The sequence below is a fragment of the Narcine bancroftii genome, chromosome 4 (assembly GCF_036971445.1).
Source record: "Narcine bancroftii isolate sNarBan1 chromosome 4, sNarBan1.hap1, whole genome shotgun sequence".
NCBI lineage: Eukaryota > Metazoa > Chordata > Chondrichthyes > Torpediniformes > Narcinidae > Narcine > Narcine bancroftii.
In genome coordinates, this window is record NC_091472.1 from 36,366,776 (window position 1) to 36,378,872 (window position 12,097).

The 12,097-nt window shown below is 40.6% G+C and overlaps 1 protein-coding gene across 2 annotated transcripts in view; it reads right to left on the minus strand.

Moving 5' to 3' along the window:
• The window catches only part of lrpprc (leucine-rich pentatricopeptide repeat containing), a 162,708-nt gene that overhangs the window by 90,086 nt on the left and 60,525 nt on the right, over nucleotides 1-12,097 (minus strand). For both annotated transcript variants that reach the window (XM_069931064.1, XM_069931065.1), the window contains one exon: nucleotides 2,315-2,422. In XM_069931064.1, coding sequence (XP_069787165.1) covers nucleotides 2,315-2,422 — 108 coding nt within the window. The remainder of the gene's footprint in view (nucleotides 1-2,314; nucleotides 2,423-12,097) is intronic.

Genomic DNA, 12,097 nt, shown 5'->3' on the forward strand with positions numbered 1-12,097 from the left:
TGATGCACTCTGGGGTTTTGAAAGAAAAGCTATAGAAATTGTCCAAGCAATGGTAATGATCTGCCAAGAATCAATAGATTCTGGCATGGTTCCAGAGGACTGGAAAATTGCAAAGGTCACTCTGCTATTTAAAGAGGGAGGCACCCGAAATTTAAATCTAAACCTGTTAGCCTAACATCAGAGGTTGGGAAGTTGTGGGAGTCTATTGTCAAGGATGACGTTTTGGAGTCAGCATGCTTTCCTTTAGGGAAGATCTTTCCTGACAAATGTAGTGCAATTTTTTGGGCAAAACACAACCAGGCGAGACAAAGGAGATGCAATGAATGTTATATATTTGAATTTCCAAAAGGTCTTTGACAAGGTGCCGCACATGAGGCTGCTTCACAAAATGAAAAGTCCATGGAATTACAGGAAAGATACTAGCATGTGTAGAGGTTTGGCTGATCAGCAGGAAACAGAGTGAGAATAAAGGGATCCTATTCTGCTTGGCCACTGATTACCAGTGGTGTTCTGCAAGGGTCCGTGTTGGGGTCACTTCTTTTTACCTTGCATGTTAATGTCACTCGTTGGGAGTGCTTCTGGTACCATGTAACCCTGTTACATGGTCGGCAACTAAACCAGTACCCCACCAGTCTTGCCTGGTGTGAAGGATGCCCAAACATCCTGCAGAATGAAAAACAGTCCTGTCAAAGGATGGACGAACCCTCTGGTGGGGTCAACGGCCATCTAGCAAACACATGCCGTGAAGCACAGAAAGGGCATCTCTTGCATCGCAGCTTGGTCTGGCCACTCACTGCAAAAGAACTTCCCCCAGCCATCTTGGGACTCACCATGCTACTGGATCTGGGAGGGGATGTCGAGAGGGTGGGTCTGGACCTGTGCAACACCGTCTCATTTAAAACCATTCATGCACACGTTGTTCCTTTCTGAGGAGTGGGGTATCCTCGTATTAAATCCCACAAACTGACTGAAAGAAACAATCATCATCCTTAGGAATGGATAGCCAGAAGATGTTAATGATTTGAATTGTGGAACAAATGGCTTTGTGGCTACATTTGCAGATGATACAGAGAGAGGTAGAGGGTCAGGCATAGAGGACGAAACAGAGGCTGAAGAGAGATTTAGATTAGGAGAATGTGCAAAGTAGTAGCAAATTAAATACAATGTTGGAAAATGTATGGTCATGCATTTTGGTGATAGGAAAAAAAAGGGCATATTATTTGATGGGAAAAAATTCAAAATTCATAAGTGCAAAGGGACTTGAAGGGCCAAGATGGCCTGTTTCCATGCCATTAACTGCTATATGGTTATACTCTAAAGGTTAACTTATTTTCCTTTTTTTTGCCTGTAAAGGCCACCAAGCCAGCACCACGATTAGAATAAGAATGAGAAGCAGAAGAAAGTCCCTTCAGAGACAGTGAGTGTCCATGAATCTTACTGTCACTTCCTGCACTCATGTACACATGGCCTCCTTCCTGCTCCACAAGTTGACTCAAGTTTGAGGCATTTAAACACTCTCACCAAATCAGTTCTACTTCTTCAATCTGTACTTTACCCATTTCCATCTTCATAGCCAATTCCAGTACTTGTTATCTCTCAAAAACCTCTCCTCAGCATCTCTCTACTCCCCCTTTTATGCTTACCATCTTGCCTTCCAACCTTAGTCTCAATAAAGCGTCCTAACCTGATAAATTGACCGTTCGTTTCTCTCCATGGATGCTCCCTGACTTGCTGAGACTCACCAGATTCTCTTTGTTTGCTCATGCCTAATTAGTTATTTAATAAATACCAATCAAAAGAGCACACCCTTGAATTGGTGCACAATGGTATAATGTCAATATGCATTGAAGAAAAGCTGTAAAATGTATTTATATGATACACTTAAGGGGAAAGCATTGCGTAAAATACAAGATTCATTCCCATAAGCATAGTGCACAATTTAGTCTACCTTGTGAAGGAGGCAAAAGTCGACTTTCTGTACAAAAACATGCAATACACAAAAGCATTCAGAAAATTAATAATATTTATGTTCCTTGTATAATTAATGTTCATTTAAAACGTATATATAAATTAGATATTTAGTGTATGGAATGGGTTTAGAATCTTAAATTGGATTTTAAGACACTGCTGGTAACCTCGTCAATTATTGCTGCAAACCCATGTAATTTTCACAGCCTCAGTCCCATTTACCTCCATTCCTGCTGACTCTTTATCTGACCTGCCTAAGCCAATTACCATTCAAGAAGCATACATCAAGACTTTCTAACCTTATTGTAAATATTCAACAAATTAAAAGGGTTTCAACAACACAAACCGTGCATGTTCTTTTCTTTCTGATGGTATGCCAGAAGAGGCCAAAAGTAATGGGGTCTAACAGGTAGTCCTTCCTTCTGCATGATCTTCATGAGCTCAACAGACATTGCTAGAATGTAAAAAAGGAAACACTTTAGTCATAACTATGACCGTATACCAGAATGAAATAATGCCATCTTTTCAAGACATTTAGGACCATGATGTTGCACCCACTATTATTTGTGTCAATTGAAACCTGTGGATGACTTGCTATTTATTAATTCCAATTTTACTTTCAAGAAAATAAGTGAAGCTAGTTTATGATCGATTTAACTGTGTTGAATGTTGTGTATTTTTTCAAAGAAAAAATACAGAAAAAAAAAAATCATTCAACATATTGGATGACTGCAAAACTAAACATTTCCCTTTTGCCATCCCCTGAATTTTGAATCATGAGAAGTGAATTGTTTCAATATGAATTTCCAAGTTTACATTACAGTGAATCTCTAAATCTGGGTTTAAAATGGATCAACTGACAATTAACATATTCAGAAGACAAATAATCTGTTGCAGATGATTATTCCTTAGATAGGTTAAACGCAATGCTGTGCATAAATATCAGCATTTCAGGACCTACTATAATTTATTAAATGACAATCTCTTAACAGAAGATGCTTAAATTTTTGTTGGTTGATCCAAACCTCTAAGTGCATAACTGGAATGATTATTATTCCAATGTGAAATTACAATTGGTTGTAACGATTATGATCATGGGAAAACCTTAAATAACACCACGCTATGTAACGTATTTCCTTACTCAGGCAACACAAAAGTAGTTCCGGTCATTCATAAATTATGCAGGAAAAACTTCCCCCTGCAGGCTCAAGGTAAGCATGTTCTTAATTTACAGGTCAAAAATAAAAACTCATCCTAGGAGGTGTACATCATTTTAAACTATTCAATATTATGAGAAAAGGCTATGTTAGAATTTCAATGCTAAAAGACACCAAAATTTAAAGCTTTATGCATTATTACCAGTTTTTTTGGGCACATATTGAACTGGGTTTGGCCACTTGTTTTTATTCTGAATGTATATTGATGCACAGAACTGTAACTAATTGAGGTGACACTGTGCAAATTCAAATTTTTTTAAAAATTTTAATTTTTTAAAAATTTTTCACACTGAATCATGTCAACCAAAATATGTAAACATTTCTCATTAAATTTAGTGACCTTTTCTCCCTTTTTTTCCCCCTTTCCCTCCCTCCCCTCTTCCCACCCCCCCCCCAAAACCAATCAACATATACAATAAAACCAGAAAACAACATCTTCACACAAAGGAAAATAAACAAGGAAAATGTGTCATCTATTTATTATACACTGAATCTCTTCGGTTTGTCTTCTTATCATTCTCATTTTAGGGGATGGAGGTCCTAGGCATGCTCTCTCTGATATGTTCCAAGTATGGTTCCCAAATTTGTTCTAACATTGTGTCTTTATTTTTAAATTGTTATTTTTTCCAATGGAATACATTTATTCATTTCCATGTACCATTGCTGTATACTCATGCTCTCTTCCATTTTCCAAGTTGACATTATACATTTTTTTGCTACTGCTAAGGCTATCATAATGAATTTTTTTTGTGCTTTGTCCAATTTAAGGCCTAATTCTTTACTTCTTATGTTATTTAAAAGAAATAACACTGTTTTTTTTGGTATGCTATTTTTTATTTTATTTAGTATCTGATTTAGTTCTTCCCAAAACATATTCACCTTCACACATGTCCAAGTTGCATGTAATGTTGTTCCCATTTCCTTCCCACAGAGAAAACATCTGATAATGTTGAGTCCCATTTTTTTTAATTTTTGAAGAGTAATATATACCCTACGTAACCAATTACACTGCATCATACGTAACCTGGTATTTATTGTATTCTTCATAGTTCCAGAACATAACATTTCCCATACTTCATTTTTAATCTTTATGTTTAAATCCTTTTCCCACTTCAGCTTAGGTTTATAGTTTATTTCATCATTCTCCTTATCTTGCAGCTTAATGTACATGTTGGTCATAAATCTTTTAATTATCATTTTGTCTGAAATCACATATTCAAAGATGCTTCCTTCAGGTAATCTCAAGTTGTTTCCCAATTTATCCTTTAAGTAAGCTTTCAACTGATGATATGCAAACATTGTACCATGAGTTATTCCATATTTGTACTTCAACTGTTCAAATGTTAATAAATTACTTCCCAAAAAACAATTTTCTATTCTTTTGATTCCTTTTCTCTCCCATTCTCTAAAGGAAAGGTTATCTATTGTAAAAGGAATTAGCAGATTTTGCAACAATAATAATTTTGGTATTTGGTAATTCGTTTTTTTTCTTTCTAAGTGGATCTTCTTCCATGTATTAAGTAAATGATGCAATACTGGTTATATTGCACCAATTTATCCTCCCACTTATAAAGTATATGTTCCGGTACCTTCTCACCTATTTTATCTAGTTCTATCTTAGTCCAGTCTGGTTTTTCCCTTGTCTGGTAAAAATCTGATAAATATCTTAATTGGGCAGATCTATAATTATTTCTAAAATTTGGTAACTGCAAACCACCTTGATTATACCTCTCTGTTAATTTATCTACCCCTACCCTTGATTTCTTCCCTTTCCACAAGAATTTCTTTATTGCTCTCTTTAGTTCATTAAAAAAAATTCTGTTAAGGGAATTGGTAACGTTTGAAATAAGTATTCTATCCTTGGGAACACGTTCATTTTAATGCAGTTCACCCTCCCCATCAACATTAACGGCAGTTCTTTCCAATGTTCTGTCTTCCTGCAATTTATTTATCAGCGGCTAATAATTTAGTTTGTACAAGTGGCTTAAATTATTATCTAACCTGATCCCTAAGTATCAGATTGCTTGTGCTTGCCATTTAAATGGTGATTCTTTTTCAAATTCTGTATAATCTGCGTTACTCGTTGGCATCATTTCCCTTTTATTTGCGTTGATCTTGTACCCCGATATTTCTCGATATTCCTTCAATTTCTTATGTAGTTCTTTTAATGATATCTCTGGTTCTGTCAAGTATACTATAATGTAGCCTGCAAATAAGCTAATTTTATACCCATCCTTTATTTTTAACCCTTTTATTTTCTATTCTTATCAGTTCTACCAAAGGTTCTATTGCTAAGGCGAACAATGAGGAGGATAGTGGACATCCGTCTAGTTGACCTATTTAACAAATTGATTTGATACATATCCATTTACTGCTTCTTTCGCCAACGGTCCATTATACAATGCTTTAATCCAATTAATATATTTTTCGGTAGACTGAACTTCTGTAATACTTTAAATAAGTAGTTCCACTCTACTCTGTCAAAGGCTTTTTCTGCACCTGGATCAACAGCCACTGTTGGTTTCTTATTTCCTTGAACTGCGTAGATTAGATTAATAAGTTTACAGACATTGTCCGCTGTTCGTCTTTTCTTAATAAATCCAGTTTGATCTTGTTTTACTATTTTTGGTACACAATCGGCCAATCTGTTTGCTAATAATTTCACTATTATCTTATAATCTATGTTAAGTAGAGATATTGGTCTATATCATGCTGCTGTTAATGGATCCTTCCCCATCTTTGGTATTACTGTAATTATTGCTGACTTACATGAATTTGGCAAGTTTTGTGTTTCTTCTACCTGGTTCATTACTTCCAGGAGAGGAGGAATTAAACTCTAAATATTTTATAAAATTCTATTGGAAATCCATCCCCTCCTAGTGTTTTATTGTTCGGCACCTTTTTTAATATATCTTGTACTTCCTCTATTTCAAATGGTTTTATTAGTTTGTTTTGTTCCTCTTGCAATTTCGGCAATTCAATTTTAGCTAAAAATTCCTCTATTTTGTCATCTTTTCCCTCGTTCTTAGTTTGGTATAATTGTTCATAAAATTCCTTGATGTTTTCATTAATCTCTGTTGGGTTACATGTAATTTGTTTGTCCTTTTTCCTTGATGCCAATACCGTTCTTTTAGCTTCTGTTTCAAGTTGCCAGGCTAATATTTTGTGCTTTTTTCTCCCAGTTCGTAATACTTTTGCTTTGTTTTCATTATGTTCTTCTCCACCTTATATAAGTTTCTATAAGTACATTAAAAGTAAAAGATTAGTGAGAGATAAAATTGGACCCCTTGTAGATAGCGAGGGTAGGCTGAGTGAGAAGTCTGAGGAAATGGGGGAAATTTTGAATGATTTCTTTGCCTCGGTATTCACTAGGGAAAAAAATGTTGAACCAGTTGAAGTAAAGAAAAATAGTGGGGAGGTCATGAAGCATATAAGGATAACTGAGGAGGTAGTGATGGCTGTGTTAAAAAAGATAAAGGTGGATAAATCTCCCGGACCGGACAAAATATTCCCTAGGACACTCAGGGATGCTAGTGGACAGTTAGTGGGTCCATTAACAGAGATATTTAGGATGTCACTGGCCACGGGGCTGGTGCCAAAGGATTGGAGGGTGGCGCATGTGGTTCCTCTGTTTAAGAAAGTGTCCAAATGCAATCCTGGGAATTATAGGCCTGTAAGTCTGACGTCTGTGGTGGGCAAGTTGATGGAAAGTGTTCTGAGGGATGCTATTTACAAATTTTTGGAGGTACAAGGATTGATAGGGAGTAATCAGCATGGTTTTGTCAGGGGTAGATCATGCTTGACAAACCTGATTGAGTTCTTCGAGGGGGTTACAAAAAAGGTTGATGAAGGGAAAGCTGTGGATGTTGTCTATTTGGACTTTAGTAAAGCTTTTGACAAAGTTCCCCACAGGAGGTTAGGAAAAAAGGTGGCGGCATTAGGTATAAATAAAGAGGTAGTGAAATGGATTCAGCAGTGGTTGAATGGGAGGTGTCAGAGAGTAGTGGTAGAAAATTGTTTGTCCAATTGGAGGCCGGTGAATAGTGGAGTTCCCCAGGGTTCGGTCCTGGGACCACTTTTATTTGTTATATATATTAACGATCTGGATGTAGGAGTGGAGAATTGGATAAGCAAGTTTGCGGATGACACAAAGATTGGTGGTGTTGTGGACAGTGAGGTAGATTACCGTAGATTAAAAGGTGATTTAGGAAGGCTGGAGGTGTGGGCTGAGAAATGGCTGATGGAATTTAATACAGATAAATGTGAGGTGCTACATTTTGGAAAGGCAAATTTAAATAGGTAATATACATTGAATGGTAGACAATTGAGGAGTGCAGAGCAACAAAGGGATTTAGGAGTTATGGTAAATAGTACCCTCAAGGCTGATACTCAGGTAGATGGTGTGGTGAAGAAGGCATTTGGATGTCGGCCTTCATAAATCGGAGTATTGAATTCAAGAGTAGGGAGATTATGATGAAATTGTACAAGGCATTGGTGATGCCAAATTTGGAGTACTGTGTACAGTTTTGGTCACCAAATTATAGGAAAGATATAAACAAAATAGAGAGAGTGCAGAGAAGGTTCATGAGAATGTTGACAGGATTTCAGGGTCTGAGTTACAGGGAAAGGTTGTGCAGACTGGGGCTTTTTTCTCTGGAGTGTAGAAGATTGAGAGGGGACTTGATAGAGGTGTTTAAGATTTTAAAAGGAACAGACAGAGTAAATATGGATAGGTTTTTTCAATTAAGAAAGGGGGAGATTCAAACTAGAGGACATGGTTTAAGATTGAAGGGGGAAAATTATAAGGGGAACATGAGGCGAAATTTCTTTACGTAGAGGGTGGTGGGGATGTGGAATGAGCTTCCGGCAGACGTGGTCGAGGCGGGATCATTGGTTACATTTAAGGAAAGACTGGATCGTTACATGGATAGGAGGGGACTAGAGGGGTATGCACCGGGTGCTGGTCAGTGGGACTAGGAGGGTGGGGATTTGCTATGGCCTGGACTAGTAGGGCCGAACTGGCCTGTTCTGTGCTGTAAGTGGTTATATGGTTATACGTTTGTAACGTTTCGTATTTTTTTTTGTCTGCCAATTCTTTCCTTTTCGTTATATCTTTTTACTAATTCTTTTTCTGTACTTACTATCTCCCTTTCCAACTGCCCTGTTTCCCGATTGTATTCCTTTTTCATCTTAGTCACATAACTTATTATCTGCCCTCTAATTAAGGCTTTCATTGCGTTCCATAATATAAATTTATCTTTCACTGATCCTGTGTTTATTTCAAAATATGTTTTAATTTGGTGTTCAATAAACTCCATAAATTCCTGCCGTTTAAGTAGCATGGAGTTTAACCTCCATCTATATGTTCTTGGTGGGATGTCCTCCAGTTCTATTGCTAATAGGGGTGAATGATCTGATAGTAGTCTAGCTTTATACTCAGTTTTCCTAACTTAACCTTGCATATGGGCTGATAATAAAAACATATCAATTCTTGAGTAAGTTTTATGTCTACTCGAATAATATGAATATTCCTTCTCTCTTGGATGTTGCATCCTCCATAAGTTTCATTTCCTGCATTGATTTAACCATAAATTTGGCTACTTTATTCTTATTACTTGTCTTTTGTCCAGTTTTATCCAACATTGGGTCCAAATTAAAGTTAAAATCTCCTCCTATCAATACATTTCCTTGTGTGTCTGCAATCTTCAAAAAAATATCCTGCATAAAACTTTTGATCCTCCTCGTTAGGCACATATATATTGAGCAAATTCCAAAATTCTGAGTATATCTGACATTTTATCATTACATACCTCCCTGCCGGATCTAATATTTCCTCCTCTATTTTAATTGGTACATTTTTGTTAAATAGTATGGCTACAACTCTAGCTTGTGAATTATAAGATGCTGCCGCTGCATGTCCTACCCAGTCTCTCTTTAATTTGTTATGTTCCGCTTCAGTTAGATGTGTTTCCTGCACAAATGCTATATCTATTTCTTCCTTCATCAATAAATTTAGTAGCCTCTTCCTTTTGATTTGGTTATGTATTCCATTAATGTTTATAGTCATATAGTTCAACATGGCCATCTTAAATCTTGCTTATATTTCTTTTCCACCTCTTTACCACCTCCATCTCTTAGTTTTCTCTTATTAAACTTAATGTACGACAACATATTTAAGACAAAGTACCCCCGCGGTTCCCACACCCACTAATATCTTAACCGCAAAAGTTCCTTCCCTCTCTGAGTTGCCCCTTATCCCTTGTCGGGCAACCACAACTCCCCTTTTCATTTGGATTGCGTTCTTACTTGCAGTGTCAAGTGATTTTGCAGTGACGGTTCTTCCCTTTCCCCCCAGAAAACACTTTTTTTAAAAAACACATATATTTGTCTTTTTTTTCCACCCTTACTTCCTTCCCTTCTATTTTCCCTCTTTAGTTCTTTACATATACATTGTTTTTACATCTTTATATATATATACTTTATCAGCGTTCTTCATTCTTATTACCTCTTCATCTCTTCTTCTGTCCTGCAAACGTTTTGCAAATTCTAGCGCTTCCTCTGGATCCAAGAACAGCCTGTTTTGCTCCCCGGGTATAAATATTTTAAGCACGGCTGAATGACTTAACATGAATTTGTAACCTTTTTCCCCATAAAATCGATTCTCCTCTTTAAGATTTCAAAACTTATGTCTGGGTAAAAAAATATTTTTTGACCCTTGTATTCCAATGATTTATTATCTTCTCTAATGGGGTACTGAACTTTAAGATCAGCCATGATCTCGTTGAATGGCGGAGCAGGCTCGAAGGGTCGAATGACCTTCTCCTGCTCCTATCTTCTATGTTTCTATGTTTTAACTTTATTCCTTGCCCGTTCCAGTATGTTTTCTCTTGTCATATATCTCAAAAATTTTACTAAGATGGATCTTGGTTTTTTATGTACCTGTGGTTTTGGAGCTAGTGCTCTGTGTGCCCTTTCTATTTCCATTTCTTCCTGTATTTCTGTCATTCCTAAGATCTTCGGGATCCATCCTTTTATAAATTCCTTCATGTCTGTGCTTTCTTCACCCTCCTTCAGGCCCACTATTTTTAATGTTGTTTCATCTACTAAAATTTTCAAACATATTATTTTTCTGAGATAACAACTCTTGCGTCTCTTTACATTTTTTGTTACTTTCTTCCAATTTTTCTCGTCATTTACTTCCATTTCTACAGCTGTTTCCCGCTCTTCCACATTCTCTACTCTTTTCCCTATTTCTCTCATTACCAGTTCTAACATTCGCATTTTATCTTCTGTTCTTTTCATTTTCCTTTTAATTGCACTAAATTCTAATGATAACCATTATTTTAATGAACTAATTTGTTCTTCTAACAAAAACTATCTATATTCTATCCATCAGTTTTTCCTTGTTTCTCTTTGTCCATCAGTTTTACCTTCTATTTCTCTGTGAAGATCTTAGTCTTCTTCTTCCTCTTCTGTGTCTGTACCTGTGTTTGTGTCTTCTTCTTCTCTTTGTATCTGTGTCACTTTTGTTTTTCCTGTGGATCTGCTTGCCTCTCGTTGCGGGGCCTCTCGTTGCGGGGCCTCTCGTTGCGGGGCCTCTCGTTGCGGGGCCTCTCGTTGCGGGGCCTCTCGTTGCGGGGCCTCTCGTTGCGGGGCCTCTCGTTGCGGGGCCTCTCGTTGCGGGGCCTCTCGTTGCGGGGCCTCTCGTTGCGGGGCCTCTCGTTGCGGGGCCTCTCGTTGCGGGGCCTCTCGTTGCGGGGCCTCTCGTTGCGGGGCCTCTCGTTGCGGGGCCTCTCGTTGCGGGGCCTCTCGTTGCGGGGCCTCTCGTTGCGGGGCCTCTCGTTGCGGGGCCTCTCGTTGCGGGGCCTCTCGTTGCGGGGCCTCTCGTTGCGGGGCCTCTCGTTGCGGGGCCTCTCGTTGCGGGGCCTCTCGTTGCGGGGCCTCTCGTTGCGGGGCCTCTCGTTGCGGGGCCTCTCGTTGCGGGGCCTCTCGTTGCGGGGCCTCTCGTTGCGGGGCCTCTCGTTGCGGGGCCTCTCGTTGCGGGGCCTCTCGTTGCGGGGCCTCTCGTTGCGGGGCCTCTCGTTGCGGGGCCTCTCGTTGCGGGGCCTCTCGTTGCGGGGCCTCTCGTTGCGGGGCCTCTCGTTGCGGGGCCTCTCGTTGCGGGGCCTCTCGTTGCGGGGCCTCTCGTTGCGGGGCCTCTCGTTGCGGGGCCTCTCGTTGCGGGGCCTCTCGTTGCGGGGCCTCTCGTTGCGGGGCCTCTCGTTGCGGGGCCTCTCGTTGCGGGGCCTCTCGTTGCGGGGCCTCTCGTTGCGGGGCCTCTCGTTGCGGGGCCTCTCGTTGCGGGGCCTCTCGTTGCGGGGCCTCTCGTTGCGGGGCCTCTCGTTGCGGGGCCTCTCGTTGCGGGGCCTCTCGTTGCGGGGCCTCTCGTTGCGGGGCCTCTCGTTGCGGGGCCTCTCGTTGCGGGGCCTCTCGTTGCGGGGCCTCTCGTTGCGGGGCCTCTCGTTGCGGGGCCTCTCGTTGCGGGGCCTCTCGTTGCGGGGCCTCTCGTTGCGGGGCCTCTCGTTGCGGGGCCTCTCGTTGCGGGGCCTCTCGTTGCGGGGCCTCTCGTTGCGGGGCCTCTCGTTGCGGGGCCTCTCGTTGCGGGGCCTCTCGTTGCGGGGCCTCTCGTTGCGGGGCCTCTCGTTGCGGGGCCTCTCGTTGCGGGGCCTCTCGTTGCGGGGCCTCTCGTTGCGGGGCCTCTCGTTGCGGGGCCTCTCGTTGCGGGGCCTCTCGTTGCGGGGCCTCTCGTTGCGGGGCCTCTCGTTGCGGGGCCTCTCGTTGCGGGGCCTCTCGTTGCGGGGCCTCTCGTTGCGGGGCCTCTCGTTGCGGGGCCTCTCGTTGCGGGGCCTCTCGTTGCGGGGCCTCTCGTTGCG